General features: G+C 38.3%; 1 protein-coding gene across 2 annotated transcripts in view; it reads right to left on the reverse strand.

Moving 5' to 3' along the window:
- TRPM4 (transient receptor potential cation channel subfamily M member 4) overlaps positions 1–24,622 on the reverse strand; it is a 44,741-nt gene extending 20,119 nt beyond the window's left edge. For both annotated transcript variants that reach the window (XR_009154987.1, XM_058181806.1), the window contains exons 1-12: positions 24,504–24,622; positions 24,349–24,416; positions 16,038–16,215; positions 15,309–15,489; positions 13,269–13,435; positions 12,318–12,495; positions 10,858–10,922; positions 9,859–10,041; positions 9,516–9,615; positions 4,906–5,021; positions 3,257–3,601; positions 2,161–2,289 (exon numbers count right to left, since the gene is read on the reverse strand). Coding sequence is in view for 1 of the 2 variants with exons in the window: in XM_058181806.1 (XP_058037789.1) it covers positions 2,161–2,289; positions 3,257–3,601; positions 4,906–5,021; positions 9,516–9,615; positions 9,859–10,041; positions 10,858–10,922; positions 12,318–12,495; positions 13,269–13,435; positions 15,309–15,489; positions 16,038–16,215; positions 24,349–24,416; positions 24,504–24,530 (1,737 nt within the window). In the remaining variant the exon portion in view is untranslated. The remainder of the gene's footprint in view (positions 1–2,160; positions 2,290–3,256; positions 3,602–4,905; positions 5,022–9,515; positions 9,616–9,858; positions 10,042–10,857; positions 10,923–12,317; positions 12,496–13,268; positions 13,436–15,308; positions 15,490–16,037; positions 16,216–24,348; positions 24,417–24,503) is intronic.
- Between the last annotated feature and the right edge of the window lie 773 nt (positions 24,623–25,395).

Here is a 25,395-nt window from a genome sequence, read left to right on the forward strand (position 1 = left end):
AAAGCAGACACATTTTTAAAGGTAAGAGCAGTCGAATTAATTCATTAGCAAATAGGCTTTTTCTCTTTTCCTCTGTACCATTCCTAGATTTGACTTACTCCCCCACCCCGTGACTACTATTTGATGATGGAGCTACAGAAACTCTTTTTAAAAAGAGAGAGAGATAGAAAGAGACGGAGGGAGGGAGATAATTAGGAATGCTTTCCTGAATTGGTTTCACTCATCTGCACATCAGTGCCATGATAATTTGGATCTGGCAATGTGTTTCTATGTCTCCACAATGCTAAAGCCTTGGATGAGTCTTGAGAAGGGAAGAAATTTTGTAGCAATTCTTCTGGAAGCTGTAGGGCAGGGAGTTTCCTACTGTTGGAAATATCTACTTGTTTTGTGGCTTCTGGATTCAACTCCCCCTTCTGCTGCCAAGGTGTCTCATCACTACCCATTACCATCCATTGCCAGTCATTTCATCCCCATCCATTGTTATTCCACCGGCAGAATGACAATTGTGGGTGGGGGGCTTGTTTCCTTGCTGTTACTCAATGCAAAAAGCAAATATAGCGTGAGATGAATGACTGCCATTCCTATTTCCTTCTAGTCACAGCATCCACATGCCTCAGTAACTAATTTGGGACATTTAAAAATGGATGCCCCAATGACACTGATTTTGTCTCATCCCTAGCCCACAACAGAAGCAGCTTAAGGTTGTCTTAAAGTTATTCCACTTTTATTGTAGCACTTTTCCTCTTCTCCTGTGATATGGCATTTGCCATGGATGTTATCTAGGATGCTTCATCAACAATTTAGTTGATAATGTGGCCAAAGGTTAGTTTATCCTCTCTTCCTATTGACTCCTAGAGTGACCTCCTCCTCTAGCCATTGGGTGCTATTCTCCAGAGTGATTTTTTTTTAAGCTACTGGAGAAACCTAGCTTTCATGGTAGATTCTGTCCCTAATGCTTGCCTGATGCCTTTCAAAATGCTTGTAAAGTCTTTATATATGCATATATAAATGTATAGGCTCTTTATATACATGGGTTTAGTGTCTATGGAGATTCTCAATCATCCAGGTCATGGTTGTCCCAAAGATGTTTTTCTGGACTGGACTTTCTTGATTTTCCTTGAAAATGTTTCACTTTTCCTTTAAGGAGCTTCAGAACTGAAAACGTCCAGTTGCCTTTTGGAAAAGCACTTTTGGGATATGAGTTTTGTGCTTTTTGAAAGAACACTAGACCTGTGCCCAGTAGTCCTGTACTGCACAAGAAAGTCAACTTAAATTGAAATAGGAGCTGGGTTCTTCTAGCTACATGCTGTAAATGTGTTCAATGATTTTTTATTACAGTACAGACCAGCAAACCAGTAAGTATGTAAACAGATTTTCTTTTGCTTCTGCTGACAAAGGATTTCACACAGTCATAGTATTCACTATTTTTATTACTTTAGGAAAAGATAGTCCTGTTATTTTACCTACTCTATGGCTGCTTTTGGTGTTATCATTTGCTGTTGCAATGCATTGCCATTTCTTTACAATACTAATTAAGGAAAAACGTTTAGAACATGTTTGTTATTGATTGGCCCTTTTGCTTTACTCTTACCAAGCTCACAAGTCACAAGTGCAGAACACACCTATGATCAGGAAAACAACTTTATGATCAGGAAAAGATGGTAAGAGCTTCCTGTTGCTTCATCTCTTGCTCTTTCTCCATATATGCAACCTGCCAGACAGCCTTATATTTAAATATGAGTTTAGCGCTCATATTAGTACTAAACTCATGTTCAGAAATGGGCTGATTGACAGGTCACAGGCATGGAGGGCCCATAGTGTCTGCTAATCAGGCAGTTTGACAGTTGACCAAGCATGATTTTCACAGTATCTGCCTACATTCCTAATCTCACCCTACATTCTATTAAAGAAAACCCACCAATTATTTGCTTAACTTCTTTGAATTTATATTGGAGGGAAAGCACTGGTGTGATTATTTAGACAAGTAATCAGATTCTTGATAGCTCAGCAAGCCATCAAGTTTCAGTCAGGTTCTGTGGTGGCAGAGGAATTCATAACAGTTATATCATCCTTTCTATGCATTTGCGACATAATGTTTCTACGATATTCTGTAAGAGACATTGCCAAATATTATTGCTAGATTCATATCAAAATACAGACCATTTCCCAGAAGTAAATTGCCATCTCTTTTCGATTCAGCAACACTGCCCAGATAAATAGATCAGTCCAAGGGTTTGGTGACCGCTCATTTTGGTATGTGGAATCTCCGTTCGGTAATAATCCTTTTTTCTAGGCAGAGAAGATATCTTGATCAACATGAGAAAGAAAACATTCACAGACACACATTCTTGTCTTGGGTTGGTTTCATACATTAATCAAAATTCATTATCAAAATTGAAACAAAAACTTAATCCAAACTTTACCCTTAGCAACATCAGAAATCCACAGAGATATTTTTTTTGTTCCAAACCTCTCAGGCACTAAAGCTGTTTTTAAAACATTGTCTGATTCTTTTAAAAACATTCCCTCACAATGAAACTGGAAACTACTTTTAAAACTCACAAAATCTAATATTAAGAATTTGTTTCAGCCATAGCAAGCCTTGAACTTCTATATTACTAAAGATAAGATTATAGAATAGATCAATTTTTCAATGTTTAAAATCAATAATTATTTTAGTTAATACTTCGAATAATAATGTAGCATCATAAGTGATTTTTGAAACAATGCATGTCATTTAAGTTCAAGTGTTAAATGCCTCTCCAATGCAGCCCTTTTAGGAGCATTTTCATTCTTTTACTGATAGGAAGAATGCTGTAGGGAGGAAATAGAAACTGGAAAGATTTCTTGAAATTTGACTCTTGCTGAACAACAAAGGTTCCTTACCCATTTTTTGAAATTATTTTATCTAAAATGCTGCCCTCTTCTAAAGAAAAATAGGCTTAGAGCAGCAACTATAAAAGAACCATATTTATTTAATTTAACTCCTATTTTCCCTCAGAGAGTCAAGCTGAGAAATTAGCGGGGTATAAACTCAGCACATATTATCCTCACAACAACAAACCTGTGAGATAAACTGGATTGAGAGAGACAACTAATGAATTGTGTGGTTGAACTCTGTCTTTCTGTTTTCAGTCCAATATCTTAACAACTAGAGTGCCTTGGCATTCATGCTTCCCAATTCTCAAAGAATCCTACTTGTCTTCATGTACTTCCTACTTACCTAATCAAATGTACACAGAATATTGCCACTTACCGGTATCCCTCTGTGGCCAGTAGGGTATAGTCCTGCATAAAAAGGAGCACAGACATCCCCTAGTAGCTCATGCAGAATAAGAGTCACATGAGATAAATGGCAATCGGGCAAAGACCGTTCCAGTAGCAAGTCTTCAGGAGGGGTGGATGGCTCAGAGCCTGTCTTTTGGTATCCCTCCAAAAGATGGTACAGCAGTGAGGCCTTGGGGGACCCAGCATACAACTGTTCCAGCTTTCCCCATGTCAGGAACTGTCCTACATCCAAGCCATTCTCCACAAAGAGGCACACTAAGTCAGTTCGATTACCTAGCAGTGCATCACGCATTGGGTTCTCCAGCAGGCTGGGCTGCAAGAAATGATAGAGGAAGAATAAGAATAAAATATTTATGTCTCAAGAGAGTAGATGTTTGCCACTACTTAGAGATCAAAGTGGGTACTCCATTAGCTAAAGTGTGATAACAACTTGCAGGATTACAAATAGAACACGTTATTCTTCCATGAATCCATGATTGTTCTCTTCTATCGGAGAGCAGTCTTTTCACACAGCACTTAATAGGCTGTTCCTTCAGCTGTGCTGGAGGACATTATTCCATTGCCAGGACTGAGATAAGTTCAGCCAGTTCTGTTTCTGGGTACCATTCCATCCTTCACCTTAGCCAGCAACATTTGTTGATGCAGCCCTGATGATCCTTTTGTCATTCTCGAAGTCAGTAAGACTTTTGACAGAGCAATGAATACACTTTAACCATCCTGGAAAAGGTTTTGGGCTTAACAATGGACATATTCTGCCTCTCAAATAAAGGATTCACCTTGTATTGATATTCCCTCCATATTCTGCTTCTTCCCAAATAATTTGTGGCTAGTCTTCAACTCATCTCCTTCTTCCTCGTTACTTAATATAGCCTCATCACCCCAGCATAAGTTTGAGAAGGAATCCAAAGATTCCTACATAAAATTGGGCAGAGACTTCCAAATGCAGCAGCAGTGGCTTACCAAATCACAGGATTTATTGAAGGAAGAAAACATTAGGTCTAAAATCTAAAATAATTGAATGGCATCACTATACTTTAAAAAAAAAAATCTTGCAAAAATGGCCATTGTGGGAGCAGAGCCATGTTAGTCTGTACTATAATAGTCCAAAACCAGGAGGAGCCTACTTTTCCAGACTCATAGGTTTTATTAAAATAAATTTATAAAATAAAAATTATTAAAATTAATAGGTTTTATTAAAAGGCACATACTTTTTGTGAGCTACATGCTACCAGCTGATGAAAGCGTTTGCCTTTTTTAAAAAATTGGGAATCTAAGAAAGTGCTACCAGCTTATCTTGATTTTCTGAAAGTACAGGACCAATTCTTTATGCTCAGTAAAAATATTTCTGAGTAGGTCTGGTATACATTGGCATGAGCTATGCACACTTCCAGCCAACCTTCCACAATCAAATGATCCCCATAGGCATCTGTTCAACCCATATGCTACTTTGAGATAATGAAAGCCAGCGTATACTAAAGGCAAACATAGGAAAGGCTCTTTATATATCCAAAACAACTTAATTCAAGGCTATTTTTCTCTATTCTGTGTTCCTCACACACTTTTTTTTTGGTATGTTTTAGTAAAGGATTAAAAGCTAAAACAAGTCTGCCAACCAACCTCCCAGAGAATGTCCCCACGGAACAATTCTGTGCTGGCAATGTCCACCCGATTCCAGGCTACTGCCAAACGTAGCTCATCCAGATAACAGGTGGCCTTGCTTGACCGCTTGCATCCTGCCAGGAGGAGAGAAAAAAGTATAGCCATCATCATTCATAATTTTGTTATAATTTAAATGTCAGTTATTTTTCTGCCTGGCTCATGATCGATAAAACGTTACTGCACTTTGAAGTCTATTTTGCAATGTTTATAGGTAGTTCTCAACTTTTTTTTTTTTTTTTGTTTACATTTATACCCCGCCCTTCTCCGAAGACTCAGGGCGGCTTACAGTGTATAAGGCAATAGTCTCATTCTATTTGTATATTTTTACAAAGTCAACTTATTGCCCCCCCAACAATCTGGGTCCTCATTTTACCTACCTTATAAAGGATGGAAGGCTGAGTCAACCTTGGGCCGGGCTCGAACCTGCAGTAATTGCAGGCTTTGTGTTCTTAATAACAGGCCTTACCAGCCTGAGCTAAACCGGCCCTTTCAACTTTCAACCTTACAATGCTTAGTGATGGAATTTTCCGGGGATAATTACGACCCAGTTCTGAAATTCCAACAGCCACTCACCCACAGTCACATGACCACATTTGGGATATTTGACAACTGACTTGCATTAATGGTTGTTTGCAGTATCCCGCAGTCACATGACAGCATGTTATGTTTTTGTCAAAAACTGGCAGTTACTTGTTTTTGATGGAACCGGTCCTTACTGAACAACTGGTTTGCTTAGCAACCACTGCATTCGCTTACCAGTTGTCACAAAAAAAGTTGTAAAATCAGGTTGGTCAATTATGACCACAATGAGGAGCTTATGATCCTTCCTCAGGATCATAAATTGAGGATTATCTATATCTTCAGTGAGAAAGAGATAGGAACGGGTGCCTGCATCTGATGTAATCTATGCATGAGATCACTTCCAAGATTTCCTTTCTTTTATTGCTAGTACATTCTTCAAATCTCCCACTGTCAAAGGTGTGTCATAACATAGTCACTGTCTAGTCATTTTGGAATGTCTAACCAAGCTGTTGAAATCATAATAGGATGTTACGCCAGATTGATTTTCATGGGGTTCACATGATGCTATTTCATCAATTAATCTCAAATGAAGGAGGGGCTTCATGAATGAAAGTTGAGAAAATTGTTTTCTAAGACAGCCATAAAGATGTTTGTATATTTAGGAGCCATGTGTGTTCATGGCTGTGCCACTGATTTGCAAATAGCAATAGCATTTATATTTATATATTGCTTCACAGTGCTTTACAGCCCTCTCTAAGTGGTTTACAGAATCAGCATATTGCCCCCAACAATCTGGGTCCTCATTTTACCCACCTAGGGAGAGGGAAGGCTCAGTCAACCTAGAGCCTGGTGAGATTCGAACTGCCAAATTGCAGTCAGTGGCAGTCAGCAGAAGTAACCTGGAGTACTGCATTCTAACCACTGCACCACCATGGCTCTTAACAAATAACAAATACATGTTATTGCCAAAGTAGCAATACATGTTAAATAAAATGGAGTTGTCAGGGAGATTTCTTATGGAGTTCAATCATCTTAGAATGTTTGTGATATTTCTTATGTAGTTAGGGACAGCAATTCTGGGAACTTAGTGAATCCAGCAGACGCCTTTTGGGGACCAGGCTCTGCTAAAAAAACTCATATCTAAATATTCCATACAACATAAACTTCCATTATATTAAAATAAGAAGACATAATTACTGTTTCTCCTAATCCTAAAAAAGCATAACTGATTGGAACCGAGTTTGTTTATTTAAGAGGAGGGGTAATCAATTTTTTTTACTGAAGCTCCCAATTTACCTGATCCACCCATATGCCAAATAATATGTGGAGGAGGGCATGGTGTATTTCTTTAAAACAGCGGTGAAATCTGAACTGGTTTACAACTGGTTTGCTAGCTGCGCATGTGCAGTGTGCACCATGTGCCAAATGCGAGGTGCGCACACAGTGCATGGCAAAAGGAGGCATGCAGTAAGTAGAACAGCACACCAGGGGATGATCAGCTGTGGCACATGATCTTTTTTTTTTTTTACTTTTAAAAGCATTTTTTCTACAACCTCTTCAGCTGAATAGGTTGTAAAAAAATGCTTTTAAAAGTAAAAAAAATGGTTCTGATGATCGCGTGGCTCAGCTGGGCATGGGCGGGGGGGGCAGGGATTTTTGCTGCTGGTTGTCCAAACCACCCACCATCATTGCTACTGGATTGGCTGATCTGGTCCAAACCGGGAGCATTTCACCCCTGCTTTAAAATCAAGAAACTGAATGCTTTCTGCATATGGTCAGCTTAGAAACTACAGTACATATAGTCCTCGATATCAGTGGATAACCATTTAGATATGAGCCAGCAGTGTGCAGCAGCTGCTAAAAAAGCCAACACAGTTCTGGGCTGCATAAACAGAGGGATAGAATCAAGATCACGTGAAGTGTTAGTACCACTTTATAATGCCTTGGTAAGGCCACACTTGGAATATTGCATCCAGTTTTGGTCGCCACGATGTAAAAAAGATGTTGAGACTCTAGAAAGAGTGCAGAGAAGAGCAACAAAGATGATTAGGGGACTGGAGGCTAAAACATATGAAGAACGGTTGCAGGAACTGGGTATGTCTAGTTTAATAAAAAGAAGGACTAGGGGAGACATGATAGCTGTGTTCCAATATCTCAGGGGTTGCCACAAAGAAGAGGGAGTCGGGCTGTTCTCCAAAGCACCTGAGGGTAGAACAAGAAGCAATGGGTGGAAACTGATCAAAGAAAGAAGCAACTTAGAACTAAGGAGAAATTTCCTGACAGTTAGAACAATTAATAAGTGGAACGACTTGCCTGCAGAAATTGTGAATGCTCCAACACTGGAAATTTTTAAGAAAATGTTGGATAACCATCTGACTGAGATGGTGTAGGGTTTCCTGCCTGGGCAGGGGGTTGGACTAGAAGGCCTTCAAGGTCCCTTCCGACTCTGTTGTTATGTTATGTTATGTTATGATATATGACCTCAATTGAGCCAAAAGTTGTTAGGTGAGACATTTATTAAGTGAGTTTTGCCCCATTTTATGACCTTTCTTGTCCCAGTTGTTAAGTGAATCACTCCAGTTGATAAGTCAGTAGTCTGTTACTAAGTGAAACTGGCTTCCCCATTGACTTTATTTGACAGAGGGTCGCAAAAGATGACCTTGAGACCGTCATAAATATGAACCAGTTGCCAATCATCTGAATTTTGATCACTTGATCATGGGGATGCTACAAAGGTTGTAACCATGAAAAACAGTCATGAGTCACTTTTTTCAGTGCCTCTGTAACTTTGAACGGTCACTAAACAAACAAGTCGAGGACAACCTGTACACAGAACGAAGCTCACAATCATTTCCCCTGATTTAAAATTAGAAGGAATAACAACTGATTAAAAAATCTTATTAAAACACATAGGCTTTAATGAGCTGCCCACAAAAGCTTAGGTCTTTTAATAAAAATACGTTGGTTAGAAAAGATGCTCCTTCTGATTTTGTGTCATCTTAAACTAATATTGCTGTCTTCCTAGAGTGCCTCCCTGATTTATAACTTGCTTTTCTTTTTAAAAATGTATAAGATTATTTACTATATTTCGTTTATATTTATAACTTACGATGGTATCTATAAAGTGTCTTTTGGGGATCTGAATTCTGAAATATGGGATATAAAAGAACATAATAACAGAGTTGGAAGTGACCTTGGAGGTCTTCTAGTCCAACCCCCTGCTTAGGCAGGAAACCCTACACCATTTCAGCCAAATGGTTGTCTAATCTCTTCTTAAAATCTTCCAGTGTTAGAGCATTTCTGTTCCATTGATTAATTGTCCTAACTCTCAGGAAATTTCTCTTTAGTTCTAAGTTGCTTTTCTCCTTGATTAGTTTCCATCTATTGCTTCTTGTCCTGCCCTCAGGTGGCTTTGGGGAATAGCCTGACTCCCTCTTCTCTGTGGCAGCCTCTGAGATATTGGAACACTGCTATCATGTCACCCCTAGTCTTTTTCACCATACCAGTTCCAGCAACTGTTCTTTATATGTTTTAGTCTCCCCTAAATCATCTTTGTTGCTCTTCTCTGCACTCTTTCTAGAGTCTCAACATCTTTTTTACATCGTGGTGACCAAAACTGGATGCAGTACTCCAAGGGTGGCCTTACCAAGGCATTATAAAGTGGTATTAATACTTCATGTCATCTTGATTCTATCCCTATATGTAATGTTTTTTTAAAAGATAGAGAAGTTTGATAAAAATGGGAAATCAAGTTAACTAACGAAGTCTGGCATTATGACTCTTGGATACAATATGTTAAGCTAACACATTATAGAAACACACACATCAATAAAATCAAGTCTTGTATGAATTCAGTCATTCAATGAGATCCCGGCCATAAGTCTGCTAAAACCTTTTGAGGTTTGGTGATGTAAGTTTTTCTTCTCTTTTCAATTTAATTTAAAAATGTCCACAATACCATATGAGACTGCATATTTGTATCCATTGCTATTATGCGAAAAAGCTGTCTATCTTTGATTTAGGGATATATATGCTGAACTAATTACCTTTCACTAGAGCTTTAAGCAGGACAGTCTCAAACTCTTCCAAACCTTCTTGGTCTGAATAGACAGTCACCAATTCCCTCAGATTCCCAATGCTTTCCACCTGACAAGAAGACATGTAAAGTTATACACTTATCTTGGAAAAACCAGAGAGAGAGAGAGAAAGAGAGAGGGAGAGGGAGAAGAAGGGAGGGAGAGAGAGAGAGAGAGATATATTTCTCCAGGGCCAATATCTTTTGGATTTTTGAGTTCTGAAATGTAGTGTAGAATAGGAGGAATAGCAGTGTAGTTCTGAGTGATATAAAAAGAAAGGAGAGATGGAAAGGTGTTACATACTAGGTCCTACCTGCTCAGCCAACTCCTCCAAGTTATTGTCTGGGAATTTTCCCTGCATTTTCTTCATTGCCAGAGTTTTCAAGGACTCCCCAGGTTGTGTCTCTTCCAACAATTCAGCCAAGAGGTCTGCTGCTCCCCCAGATCCAGCTAGGAGGAGGCAGGGAATGGAGGCATGTACAGCCTCTGATACACGCTTAGGAAATGAACAAGGCAGAAGCAACTGGTATGAGTAATGAGCTACAAAGACAGCCTTCCTCAATCCTGTGTTTCATCTTCTCTCATCATCCCAAACCAGCTTCATCATCCCAAAGTTACCATTCCTCATTGTCTTTCTTTTCCTCTTTGACCTCTAAATTTTAATTTGTTCATGTCTGATCAGGTTCACTGCTGTTCTCAACTCCCATGATCTCACATCTTTAACTCTCTCCTCTCATTGTTATCATCCCACCTATCTTTAAGAATTCAAAACCCCTCATACTTTCTTCCATAAGGATAATTGCTATCTCACATTTCATGATCCTTCTCTCCATCTCTTAGTTTGTTTCTAGAATGCTTTGTTTATATTCTATTGTCAGATCTTTCCTTCCTCTTCCTCCCCCACCCCCTGAACACAAATGAATTGCATCATAGATTTTACACATTTTTCCCATATTACGTATTTTTTGCATAGGAAGACCAAAGTTTCCATCTTGGTCTATTCACATCTTCAGTTCTGTGTTTCTTCTTTGTCTTCCTAAGCCCATAGCAGGTTTAGTTACCAGTAACTGCAACTTTGGACTTAATAATCTTATTATTGCTTTCTCCTCAAATTAATTTTGTTCTCTCTCCCAAAAATATTATGGAGCACTCTTTCAATGGAAAAAGAAGGTTACATTCCTTCACACTCAAATGTGGTAAGATAACCCTGTTATCCTTGGAGTGGAACTATTGACCATTTCCCTAAAGTCTGATGGTGAAGTTATTTCTGTTCAAGGACACGTCATCTTCCACAACACCTCAATTCCTTTACCTTGAACATGGCTGAGTCCCCACTGATGAGCAGCAGCAACACAGGAATCTCAATGCTCCCTTCACCTATAGGGTGGAGGAATGGCAAAATGAGGAAAAGTTTGTTAAATGGCCAAACCAAGTACAAGTAAAATTATGTTGGAAGACCAAGGGCAAACTTTTTTTGCTACCACTCTGGGAAGAAAATAAGGTCACGATGATGATCCCCTCAAACTAAGTTGAATTTGAGCTAAGCTGATTAATGACATTGATACATCATAGTGTTTTCTTGGTCATAGTATGAAAGTGGTTTGTCACTGCTTTCTACTGGGGTGCTTTTTTCCTACTTTTTCAGTCTTACCTGCAACAAAGGGATTTTTTTTAGATCTCTCCTGTAAGTGGTGGCACAATGGCTCATCTCTTGGGCAGTGTGATGGATCAGGGGATAAGAAACTGGGCTTGTCAGCTGGAAAGCCTACAGCCTAGGTTCAAGACCCAAGCATTGAGGAACAAAGTGAGTGCCCATTTTCACCTAGCTCCTGCCCACCTAGCAGTTCAAAAACACGCAAATGCAAGCAGATAAATAGGTACTTGGGGAAAAACAGCTCTCCGTGATGTCACACTGGCCACAGAAACGTCTTTGGATAGCCCTGGCTCTATGGCCTTGAAACAGAGATGAGCATGGCCCCATGTAGTCAGCACTGACTAGTGGAGTAAAATCTGCAGGGACTCTTTTCCTTCCTTTCCTAATTCCTAAATATTATCTAGGTTCAAACCTGCCTAGCTTTTCAAGCTCAGTGCAGAAGAAAAGAAATTTCTATGAAAAAAAGTTAATCTGGGGCATAAAGGTATAGAAGAGCAATCCATATAATTCTGAGTAAATATGGATTAACCAGCATAGCTCTCTGGTTGTGGTCTGGTTTGGAAGTAATTAACAGAATTAATATTTAGGTGCAAAGTGTCTGTAATGAGGCTTGCCAGAACATTGTATTTCTTAAAGAATTGTGGAAAGAGTATCCTCCGATCAAAAGGAGAGATAAACTATTGTTGTAGACACAGTGGAGTCAGCAAGCAGATTAGAGCCAGAAACTTACAAAACAGGAGGTGTTTCTTCTCATAAAGTAATGATGCAAAAATGAAGGAAATAGAATCAGAGGAGAGTATAAAAATTGTGAGTCTGGATGAAACCTCACCTCAAGGCAGGCACCCCTGAACACAGAACTTATACTGCACCCTGAGAAAGCTAGCTTTTTGGCCACATTTTAAGGGACGTAGAACAGAACATAGAAATCTGGTGACTTCCAAATATATTAAATTGCAATTCATATGTTCTTTAGATTTAGCTATCTAAGGGTTATAGAAGCTGAAGTCTGACATATCTGGAGATAAGAAAATACTATTAGTCTGTTGCAGGGAGCATGATAAACAGGGTAACTTCCTGTTCCGTGTTTTATGTTCCTGTCTACATAAGAAATTCCTCACCGCCAGCTCCCACTTTCTGTTTGGCAATATAGCGTTCCAAACGGGCTCGGAAGGCAGCCTCTCCGCCTGCTCTGCCCACTGTCCCATTGTCCACCAAGAAGAAGGCAGAATGGTTGGCATCTAGAGGGCAGTAAGGACTCACAGGGTTTGTCCTGGGGTAACGTGCTGGGAAGGAACCCTTTAGGATAAGAAAAGAAGCAAATTAATCAAACGAGGAAAAGACGCATTATTGTCTTCTGTCACTTTGAACTAAATTAGGAACTCAGCTTTTGAGAGATCAAGAATTAAGTGGTAAGCTGGGAGATATAGAACATACAGTGCAAGGGAAAAGAAATGGGTAAAGCTAGCCCTGTAATAATTAACTGAATTACCGTATATACTCGAATATAAGCCGATCCGAGTATAAGCCGAGGTCCCCAATTTTACCCCAAAAAACTGGGGTAAACTGGGGACTCGAGTATAAGCCGAGGGAGGGAAATGAGGCAGCTACCGGTCAGGGAAAGCCTCCCTCCCTCAGCCGAGAAGGCTGGCGGCTCCCCCGCCCCGCCCTCTCACTGCACCGGCAGGGCTTCCCCGCGCTAATGCAAAAGCCCGCCAAGTTTGCACCATCCGGTATAATGTGAAAAAAAAAAAAGAAAAAAAAAACTCGAGTATAAGCCGAGGGGACGTTTTTCAGCACAAAAAACGTGCTGAAAAACTCGGCTTATACTCGAGTATATACGGTAATTTAATCAAATTATTCAAATACAGTTAAAGTAGCTCAGTCTTCATGTATCATTTTCCTATTTTTGATATTAAACTTGAGTAAGGGCTCTTATGGACCATTTCTATACATTCCAGGGGGTACCTATGGTCTTAGGAGCTCACCCACCTCAACCTGTAACTCTGTTTTAAACTTCCCAGCCTTAATTCATTATCTCCGTTAGCATTTCCCTTCTCCAGCCCTCCTACCTTGGGGTTGACAAGGCATTGGTGCTGCTCAACAATACCCCATGGAGCAATGCCCATTGCTACAACATGAGTGCTGCGGCTGGTACTGGCCATAGCGTGGTCTCTCACTGCTTCCCCCACATACCGGCCTACACCAGCTTGGAGACCACTTGTCATAATCCAGGCACCTGCATAGGATTAATAAATACAGTAAGAACTATATAAGTATATGGGCTATTCATGGTATTTCAATGTTTGGAAACTCATATGAACATTGAAGTTAAATAAATAAGTATTATTCGGTTTGTTTAAATGATCACAAGACAGTTTAAGAAATCATGATGAAAAACATGAACATACTTTTGGCCACACTGTGAAATCCTAAACCAAGCTATCAGAACTCTACCCATTTCCTTATTACTATCACCCAGCTAGATCTGTTATAATAGCTCATGTGACTGAGAAAAGGCCATGTATGACCATTAAGCAAACTGAAATCTTAGTACATGTTACAGTATAAACTCTTATCTCAAAAAGGTACCCATTAAAGGATTAATCAGGTTAGAACCAACCTTTTCAGCATCCACCCATTCAGCGCTATCTTTTCAAACATGATTGCTATTACACAACCAGAAACACCTCTATTATGTATATAAAGTCAGCATTTTTTTTAAAAAAGGCACCCTTAAGGAAGGGAGAATTTGTCCATGCAAGTGTGCTCCCTACTGAATAATTACACTATCCCTCCACACCTTTCTTTACTCATGCAGTAGGTTATATCAGAAATATAAACAATTTGCCAAGCATGGAACAAAGGTTTCAGTATTTTCCCTGCATATCTTGTTAGTAGAAACAGCTAGATTAAGCAGACATAATTCACTACTCAGCAACTGAAGACTTTATTGTTACCAGCAGTATATACAGTTCATGAATTAAATTCTGTATTATGCAATGTTCTAGAACTTGGTTTTTACTCATTTTTTCTTTATCCCTACTCACGAAGGTTTTCAAAATTTTAACTCTTTTGTAAGAAAGCTATCCACATCACTCCTTTAGTTTGTTATTAGCATACTCCTTTTAATTATTAAAACATCAGCTAATTTTATTTATATATCCAGTGTAGCCTCTTTTTGCATATATTCTTATAGCCTTTTGTTTTTAAAACCATTCTCAGATCAGTTTCAATCTTGTCCGGTGAATATTTTTCCTCTTCCATAATATCTTTTAAAGATTATCTATAACAGTGACATTCTTAAAATCAACTTCTGGGTCTATTGTTCAAAATATTCTTCAATATCTCTTGTGTTAAGTATTTTGTTTCATTCTGCATTAGTAAATCAAATTTAAGTGTTCTTCTTTAAGAGTAATTGTTAGTTTCTTCGCCTTCCGTCAAGTGTTCAACCTTCTCATCCTACCATTTTTTAAAAATAGAAACAATAGCACTTTGCCACAGGAAAGATTCGTATAAATAATTTCAAAATCTTGTTTCAAAGCCACTCGGATCCTTTTTGCATTTGCAAGTTTACAAAGTCAACATTCTAATCACCCTTTGGCTGAGATTTTAAATCCTTAAATTTGTATTTTAAAACTTCTTTAGTGCAAATTCAAGAAATATAAACTAAGAAGCATGTTTACTTAGGTTTACCTAGTTGCTATGTAATATGCACACATATCTTTCAATAACTTTCAAGAAAGCCTTTCTTCCCTACTGTTCCAATAGCAAAGATATGCTAGCATACCCAATCATTGTTATTCAAATGTATTCCACATCAAACCAGCTGTGGCTTCCCAGCCCTTCCTTCAAAAGCTTCAGCCCCTTGTTCTGCAGTGATGTTTTAAAACAGTTAGTAAAATTAAGGGGCGTGCATAAGAGCACAAAAGTGCCTACCGTTCCTGTCCTATTGTTCCCTTCATTATATCAAATTGATATAGTTGATGCATATTTTTTACTTATATATATATATATATATATATTCTTCAAGATATATTGTTTTATCTATGACAATTGTTTGTGTATACTGTTGTGACAAAAAAAAAATATTAAAGCAAAGAAGAGATTACCTGTGCTCTGAGCTGCTTTAACCAGCCCCTTTCTCAGCACATCTTTGAGCCAGGCCCTTACAGGCCCCTCACCTTCGCCTCCCACCACTGACACCACCAAGTTGGGATGTGGGATTTTCCAGTGATGTGTTACTAAAGTATAAGCATTTCGAGGATCAGATGAGTCAGAGAGGCGAATGAACTGCAAGGGAGAAAAAAGAATTAGACCAAAGAGACTACAAATCCTGAATAGTTTTATCTAGAGTCATCCATTTTTGTTACACTTCAGGCATGTTACTCTCTGGACTCATCTTCTTTCTTCCCACATAACTGTTGTCCTATATGGGCCACTTTGAGAGACTTTTCCAGGTTTTCTTTTTTAAGAGGTCTGGAGTATTTACCTGCAAAGATAGCCAGTATGGCAAATCATTGTTATGAGCACCCATTCAAACAGCTATCTAGAAAGTGGCCCGTTCAATAGCCAGACAGAAGATATGGTCAATACAAGAGTAAATTTGGCAGAAAGAAACAATGAAGGGAATCATGGACCTTCATCCTACTTCAGGTACATGTCCTTCTGAGCTACTCCTGCTTTATCCTCCAATATCCCATCATTGGGTCATCCCTTCTTGTCATTACATTTAAGGTTGGGAAATAGTTGCTTTGTCTTTAGCTCCACAATCTCCTGCCATAATCCTGACTTCATCCTCTGGAATCCTTAGCTTAGCTCTTGTCCTATCACAAGCTCACCTTGCTTGGTCTACGGCCAGTGCCTAGAAATTCCACCTCCCCATATGCATCAGTTGGACTCTCTGTGGTATGTTGCGCTGAGTCCCATTTGCTGACAATGGCTGCTCCAAAAGCATCTTCTATGGCTACTGACGTATGGTTTTTGCGAGGATTGCCACACTGGCAGAAATCGGAGGCTCTATGAAACAGAATGATGGGGAAGGGATCAGAACAGCTATAACTCTGAGATCCAGTATAACAATTTGAGGGAGATAGGTGGTTTAGAAATATGAATTATCATAAATGAACAAATTCTCCTTTATCTTTTACATATTTTAATGCTCAGTGGAGTGAGGGTTTTTTTGTGGGGGATATTCCTTTGGATCAATGTTGACTCCTGACAACTGAACAGACTAGTCACTGCAATTTTCTTGGCAAGATTTTGGAACCTGTTTGCCATTGCCTCCTTCTTCACGCTGAGAGAGAATGACTGTGTTGTGTCTTGTCCGCTCTCACCGCAGCCGGGGTCTGGTTATCTGCTCCCGAACACGGAGGAATGTATGCCTCCCGGCCCCAGTCCTGGCTCCATGCCCAGACAAGCTGCAGAGGAGGGGGCACCTCCCGGTCCCAGCCCTGGCTCCATGCCCAGGCAAACGGAGCAGCTAGACCCCTCCCCCTCCTCCACAGCATGTGAGCCTGAGGAAAGTTTACTTCCAACAGCTGATTGGAGTGACCCTCGCATCAGAAGATTGGATAGGCGGAGGCAACAGAAGGAAGGGAAGGGCAGGCCTTAATGAGTGCTGAGTCATGGAGCCACACACCCATGGCCTATATAAAGGATCTGCTTTCTGGCAGTCTCTGAGTCAGGCAAAGTCGAACTTATCTTGCTGAAGTCACTTACTGGTCTCCTGCCTGCTCTGAGGACTTTGCTAGGACTTTGGGCAGAGCTGCAGAGGCAAGCCTGATTCGGATTTCCCTGACCCGGCCGTCAGCGGAGGAGTGGGACACGACAGACTGGCTTAAGCTTACTCAGCTGGTTTTGGGCCAAAGATAGGACAAAAACTCATGATCTCCCAGTTTCTAGCCTGGTGTCTTAACTATATTACAAACTGGCTTTCCAGTTTGCTCAGTAATTCAGTAATGTTCAGATATAGGTAACTTCTAGCAATAGTCAGGGTGGACTATATATAAGGGAAAAGTTCTGGAACAAATGCATTAGTCAATCAATCTGCATTGAATCAGTTATTTTGCACTTGGCATAGTGTGTTCAACGTTGAGTGTGGCCTGAAGAAGGATATAGAACAAACTGATGGCTCTGAAGATGTTTGACTCTAGTCTCATCATCTCTGGCTACTGGCCAAAATGGCTGATGCTGAAGGAAGTTGGAATCAAGAATTTGTGAAGGTGAACAAATCCCTCATTCCTGATATAAGCAAACTGAAAGAGATTCAGGAAGGACAAAGAATTTGGGGAAATTTGAAATTTGAAGGAACAATATATGCTTAACTTCAGAAAATGAAGACTCATGGAAGCCATGCTCAAAAAGTCATGTTTGGCATATGAACAATTTAAAAAATGACAAAATACACAAAATACATATTTAGGGAGCTATGTAATGTAATGGTGTTTATGGGATAGGAAAATTGTTGACAAATACAAATATTTCTGAACTTTACTACAACTTTTAGCATCTTTCAGAGGTGTTCATGCATTTTAAAATGCAAGTCAACAACTTCAAAAAGAGAAGAGATGGACTTCCGGTGGCACCATTTGAGTGCTGAAGACGGTCTTTTTAGACCGCCAGCCCCACCATCGCGTAGAGCCACTAAGACAATGCAGATCAGCGGTCTAGGGGCTCGGAAACCTCTCCCTCAGGAGAAGAGGGAGAGATGAGCAATCGGGCGGAAGTAGAGCTCCCTAAAAAGCCCCAAGAGTAATTTGTGGGGTTCGAAAGGTGAGCTCCCTAGAAGCCTGAAGGAGCTCTGGATCTGGGGGTGTCTCTGCACAAGCAGAGCAAAGCACCGTGACCACCTCTGGGATCAATATTGGACTTTAATCGGATTCTAAACCAGACGGAGCAAAAACAGGAGCACCGGTAGCTGCAAGTAACAAATCCTAACTCCTTTGATACATTGTTTTTTGTTGAAATGAATTAAGAAGGCTAGAGGAAATGGCTAAAGGAAATGGCACATGTGCTCTAACAGGGCGTGAAAGTGAAAGTTAAGGAAGTTCTTATTAATGTTGCTGGCGAATAGCTTTCTTGAGGCTGCTGGATTTTACGTTTAACTGAAGAGAATTAATAGTGAGAAAATGCTAAAGAACATTGAAAGGAAAAGATTATAGAACTGTGTCTAGGAAAAGAATTAAGAAACTGTTTTCACTGACTTTATTATTGCAAAGTACAAATATAAAAGATGGCATCTAAACAAATAAAATCTGGTCTTTCTAAAAGTGCTGGAGGTTCCCCAACCCATACGGCTGATCCAAAAACAGTGAATTTGGAAGCCTTACAAGATTCTTTGAAAGAATTTATGTAGGAATCTCTGAAGGAAGCGCTAGAGCTGCAAACATCAGTTATTGAGAAGAAATTTAAGGAAATTACAGAGGAGATATCAGAAGTCAAAAATCTGGTTCAGGCAAGAAATAGAGACATTAGAGAAGACATTGTGTTAGCATTTCAAGGTCTGGCAACAAATATGGTCCAGCTGGATGAAAGGGTGGAAGAAATTAGTCAATCTAGTCTGAATTTGGAAAATAAAATGGAGGAAGTTCAGACTAAGGTGGACAGGGCTGATGAAGAAATTATTTTGCTACAATATAGATCGATGGAATTTGCACTGAGAGTGAGAGGTCTGAAAGAAAATAAACAAGAGAATTTGAGAGAGATATTTGCAGAGGCCTTTGCACAGATTTTGGAAGAACAATAAGCAGATCTTGCATTTCAAATTGACAAAATTTATTGTGTTAACTCCTGGGTTGCCAGACAGAAAAATTTGCCAAGAGATGTTGTGATTTATTTTACAACCAGGAGGATTAGAAATGATGTGCTACAAGCATCGTACAAGAACAAGATTCAAATAATAGGCCAAGAGGTATTAGTGCTGAAAGAAATTCCACCCAAAATGTTAAGAGGTAGGAAGAAGTATGCCTTTTTGGTGACTGAACTGAGAAACCGACAGATGCAGTTTAGATGGGATGTTCCAGCTGGAATATCATTGATATACATGGGCCAAAGATATCATCTCAATACAGTTTGGAAGGCAAGATATTTCTATGTTAATGTACTAAAAGCTGGAAATCCACCATCTCCAGAAGCAGGGAGGAAGAAGGAGGGAGAAGGAATGCAGGCACAAGCTCAAGCTGTGGATGTAGCTGTTGATGAAAGTTTGCTGCAACTTCCAGATACATCTCAAATATCAGAAACCCAGGGAAAAATAGAAGAAGCAAAGGAGCAAATAATGACTCGAGCAGCTACTAAACGTAAAGAACAAGAAACAAAGAGGCAACAATCGCAAGTGACACCCAAGATTTCACTAAAACAGAAGCTATGGGGGGAGCAATGCCAAAAAGGAAGATTGGGGAAGATTTCCAGGTGATGCTCCAAAAGCTTCAAGGAGCCAAGAATGGCAACTAAATTTTTAACCTGGAATGTTAATGGTTTAAATTCACCACAGAAAAGAAGGAAGAGATTTCATTATTTGAGTCAATTTAAAAATGATGTAATTTGCCTGCAGGAAACACATATTAGAACATCTGATCGGAAATATTTGATAAATTCAAGACTTGGTACTCATTTTGTTGCTTCAGCTCTAGAAAAGAAGAATGGTATAGTTATATATTTAAAGAAGGAATTAATAGCTAAATTAATAGAGGCAGATTCTCAAGGAAGATATATTGCAATTGAGCTTTTAATGGAAGGGAAGGAAATACTTTTAATTGGATTATATGCGCCTAATCAACAACAAGAAAAAATAAATAAATTATTGCACAATAAAATAACACAGTGGGATTATAAATCATCTATATTAATGGGAGATTGGAATGGAGTATTGGATACCTGTAAAGACAAAAAAGGTTTATCACAGAAAATTTTAAGTCGAGCGAAATTGCCCAAAGCTTTTTTTGATATGATGGAAGATTTGGAGTTGAGAGACATTTGGTGAGAACGGAATCCTGAAGAAAAGGACTTTATTTTTTTCTCTGATAGACATCAATCTTTTTCTAGGATTGATTTTATATTAATTAGTAATGATTTTCTTTTCAGGGTGAAGAAAACGAAGATATGCTCAAGAATTTTGTCTGACCATAGTCCGGTATGGATAGAATTTGATCTGGAAAAGGGTGTTAGGAGATCCTGGAGGTTAAATGAAAATATGTTTAGATATGAAGATAATGTTGAAGAATATAAAAGACAAATGAAGGAATTTTTTTATTATGAATATGCATAGGGGTACATCTATGGAAATGGTCTGGGATGCAAGCAAAGCATACATGAGGGGAGACTTAATAAATATGAATAATGGATATAGAATTAGAAAGCAGAAGAAGCGAATGGAATTAGAAGAGGAAATATAAAAAAAAGAGCAATTACTTGTCTCCAATCCAGGAGATAAGAAAGCAAAAGAAACTATAAATATGTTACGAGGGCAGTTTAATATGTTGATGGCTGATCAGGTGGCAACTAGCTTACAATACACTAAGCATAATATATTTTGTAATGCTAATAAACCAGGTAGGTGGCTAGCATATGTAATAAGGAAAAAACAGAAATCACGAACTATTGCAAAGATAAAATATAAAGGTAAAAAGGTATTTTAACATAATATGATTAAAAAGGCTTTTTTAGAATTTTATACAAAGTTATATGCTAGAGACTCGATTCAAGGTATAGATATAGATAGATACTTAGAGGATGAAAGTATTTGTGAACTTACAATGGAGCAAAGGGAAGAATTGAATCAATCTATAATTTCTGAAGAAATTACACTAGCAATTAAACAGTTAAAATCGGGTAAAGCCCCAGGAACAGATGGATTAACAGTTGTTTATTATAAAAATTTACAGTCCAAAATGGTAGAACCGCTCAAGGATTTATTTAACAAAATCCAATTTGGAGGAGATGTGCCTCCATCTTGGAGATCTGTGTTTATCTCATTGATACCAAAGGAAGATCAAGATTGTAGCAAACCAGAAAACTATAGACCAATATTGTTTTTGAATACTGATTATAAGATCTTTGCTAAAATATTAGCAAATAGACTAATGGTAGTTATGAGACAAATGATTCATAATGATCAGTCAGGATTTATAGAAGGGAGACAAATGAGATATAATGTAAGACAGATTGTAAATGTATTGGAATATTTGGATAGGAACAACCAGATCCCAGCAGCGCTCTTTTTCTTGAATGCTGAGAAGGCATTTGATCGATTGAATTGGCAATTTTTATTTAAAATATTAGAAAAGATGCAATTTGGGGAACATTTTATACAGAGCAATATACCAGAGACAAACAGCATAAATAATAGTTAATGGTAGCTTAACAGAAACTTTCAGAATTGAAAAGGGGACAAGGCAGGGATGTTCTTTGTCCCCATTATTATTTATTTTAACTTTAGAATTTTTACTGAATAAAATATGCAGGTCAAGTAAAATAAAGGGAATTAAAATTAGACATCAAGATTACAGGTTAAGAGCATTTGCAGATGACCTGGTTGCTACCTTATCTCAACCAACACAATTGGTTACATATATGATGGATACAATTAGTCAATATGGGTAATATGGTAAATCAACATAAGACAAAGATAATAACTAAAAATATGACTATAGATCAAAAGGAAGAATTAGAAAAAGCAACGGGATTTGAAATAGTAAAAAAGATTAAATACTTATGAGTATATATCACAGTCTCAAACGTGAAATTATATAAAAATAATTATGAGGTGTTATGGCAAAAAGTGCAGAAGGAAATGGAGAACTGGAAAAAGCTACAATTATCATTGCTGGGAAGAATAGCAGTAATAAAAATGAATGTTTTGCCTAGGTTTTTATTTCTGTTTCAAATGATACCTAAACTTAAAAAAAATGCAAATTTGCAGGAATGGCAAAAAGGGATTAATACATTTATTTGGATGGTTAAGAAACCGAGACTGAAGCTAAAAATAATACAGGATATACGTGAAAGAGGGTGTCTTAAAATGCCTAATTTAAGGCTATATTATGAAGCAGCTGTTCTGTCATTAATCAGTGATTGGTTTAACCTAACAGAAGAAAGAATATTGAATGTGGAAGGTCACGATCTTTTATATGGTTGGCATGCTTATTTATTATATGATAAAAAAGTGGACAGGATCTTTAAAAGCTATGTACTTAGAAGTGCTTTGTTGCAGGTTTGGAAAAGGTGCCAATATAAATTAAAATATAAAATTCCCATATGGGCAATCCCTAGGCAGGCGATAGAGAATATAAATATAGAACAAAAACAGGAAGTGGTTACTTATAAAGAGCTACTTTTTATGCGGGAGGGTAAACTACAATTGAAACCTTTAAATATAATGAGAGAAGAAAGGATAAATTATACTTGGTTTCAATATGGACAGCTGCAAGCTAGATGGAGAGAAGACCAAAAAATTGGTATTATGCAATATAAGGAAAATTTGGTAAAGCAAATTAGAGATCAAAGCCAATCGCATATTAAAAGGCTATATAATGCGTTGATAGAAATAGATTCAGAAGCAGAATTAGTTAAGGACTGTATGATAAAATGGGCACAAAATATTCAACAACCTATAATGATGGAAACATAGGAAACAATATGGGTTAGAAATGTTAAATTTACGCAAGCTCAAAACTTGAGAGAAAATTTTTATAAAATGTTTTATAGATGGCATTTAGATTAAAAAAAATTGGCATGTATGTATCCGAATTTGCAAGCTAAATGTTGGAGATGTGATTGTGATGATGCTACTTATTATCATATATGGTGGACTTGTAAAAAAAATCAAAGCATTTTGGATAAAAATTTGGTGGATTATGCAAAATATTTTGAAGAAGAAGAAGATAAAATTCACTCCGCAATTGTTTTTATTGGGTATAACTACGGATTGTACATCAATAGAGACTAAATTAATTTTAAACTTAATATCAACAGCCAGACTATTGGTGGCGCAATACTGGAAGAAGGAACATCTGCCTACTATTGAAGAGTGGACACTAAAAGTAATGAACTTAGCAGAAATAGCAAAAATTTCAGCATACCTGAAAGACTATTCACAAGAAAGATATATAGTGGAATGGAAAAGATGGATAGAATATATTCAAAATAAATATCAGACTAAAAAGTATCAAATAGCATATGAATGAGCAGAAAGTAATAATTGTATTTGTATACAGTATTCTTTTTTCTTTTCTTTATTATGGAGAAGGAGAGTTGAGGTTCTAGGGGAGGGATGGGAGTTTATGAATAATTAGCATATTTTAGCTTATGATTGGTAAATGCTATACCCTGTATTTGCTCTGGGAAGTCCGGGGGGGGGGGAGAGGGGTTGGGGGGGGAGGAGAGGAGAGGAGAGGGGAGGGAGGAGGAGGGTAAATACTTGTTAAAATTGTGGTAAAACTTTTTAATAAAAAAAGAGAAGAGATGGAGTTAAAGCATTAGAACAAGGATAGAGGTGAAATAGAGTCATGGATGAAGAAAAAAAAGGTATTAGGTATTGAAGCCATGGAAGAGTGGAGGTGGGAGGAGACAGAGAGAACAAGAGGGAGCAAAGCAGAGGAAATCTGTGCGGAAGGCTGGTTAGAAATAGAATTTTATTATCAAAATGACAATTCCATTCCACATACCCATTTAAAAATTGATGTAGTTTAATTTGCATTTTGTTTCTGTATCAACAAAAATCATTCTCCATATCATCTGACTAAAGCTTATTGTTTCAGAAGCCAATATAAGGATTCAGGCCACCCACAACTCTGTTTTCCAAAATAGAGGGATGCCCAGGGAAATAGCAGCTAATGTTCTCTCATATCCCACTAGCCAGATCCTGAGGCAATGCTTTAATTCCAAAGATGACTAAACCAATGGTGAGAAAGAGGAAATTACTGGAATAAAGCATGGCACGGAGGATGCCTTGCATACATTGAGCCAAATGTTCTACCCAGAGTTTAGCAGTGCTGAAATGTAAAATATAGTCAGCATGAATGAAGCTTAAGTCTCACATGGGGATCAGGGGGAGAAACTAAAAATGCTAAACTGTAAATGAGCCTCAGAGGGAGTTAGAAGTGCCTGCTTACATATATTCAAAAAGCAGAGAAAAAAATCAGCTTTACTCACCCTGTATCACTAGGTTGCTCAATGAAAGTTGTGCAGACTTTCTTCCTGAAATATTTGGGGATCCATGCCTGGAAATAAATCACAGTTACTATCAGCATCTTCCAGAGGTTTAGATAATCCAATCCACAGCAAACACCTGATTGAAGACCCAATACCTGATCTTTCTGATCGGAAGTGGCCATGGAGCAGAGCAATCAGCCACGGCCACAGATTGCTTGGAGCAGAAGTCCCAGTTCACAGTGCCTACTGTTTAATCTACTGTGCCTAAGTGAGAGAACAAGCAGGAAGAACAGTTTCAAAATCCAGCCTCTTGGCAGCAGCACCGCACCCTATGCAGGAACTTGTTGAACAGGATAAACACCACCCAGTGGGTAGAATGAAGTTCCCCAAGCTAGATTTTCAACAGTTATCTGCCTAGCAATATTTGTATTATTGGTGGGTCTGTGTGTTTGTCAGGGTGTGTGTGCACTGAGATGTTCACTCTGGAGTAGAGTCCTCTCAGTGTTATCCAGTTCATGCATTCACACTGCGATCTTCAATTTTCATATGCATAATAGGAGGAGGAAAGGAGCATTAGGTATGCTCACTGCCTTGAGTTATTTTTAAAAAGGGTGGGATAAAAAAAATATTTAAAAATACCTTAATCAGCTTCTTTCTGTACAGGCAACAGATGTGCTTGAAAGTCTGGAAATGTTTTTTTTCCCCTCCTGCATATAAAGCAATCAAATCCTGTAATTTGCTTTTATTGGACATGGCGTGTTGAGCTATTAATGGGTGGAGAACTGAAGTGAGTTGGTTCATTTTAGAAGTTTTCTCTCTTTCTGCTGTCATTTCTAATTCCTCTGAGGATGGAAGACATTTGCAGCATATCTATTGTTATTGCAAATGGAAGAGGATGACATTAAAAGCTTTATAGCAAGGGTTGGGCTTTATTTATTTAATCAATTACAATCAATTTATCAACCTGGCAGTTGTATGATGTGTGGACTTTACCAGCCAGCATATTTCTATTTACTCCTTCCTTCCTTCCTTCCTTCCTTCCTTCCT

The sequence above is a fragment of the Ahaetulla prasina genome, chromosome 4 (assembly GCF_028640845.1).
Source record: "Ahaetulla prasina isolate Xishuangbanna chromosome 4, ASM2864084v1, whole genome shotgun sequence".
Lineage (NCBI taxonomy): Eukaryota > Metazoa > Chordata > Lepidosauria > Squamata > Colubridae > Ahaetulla > Ahaetulla prasina.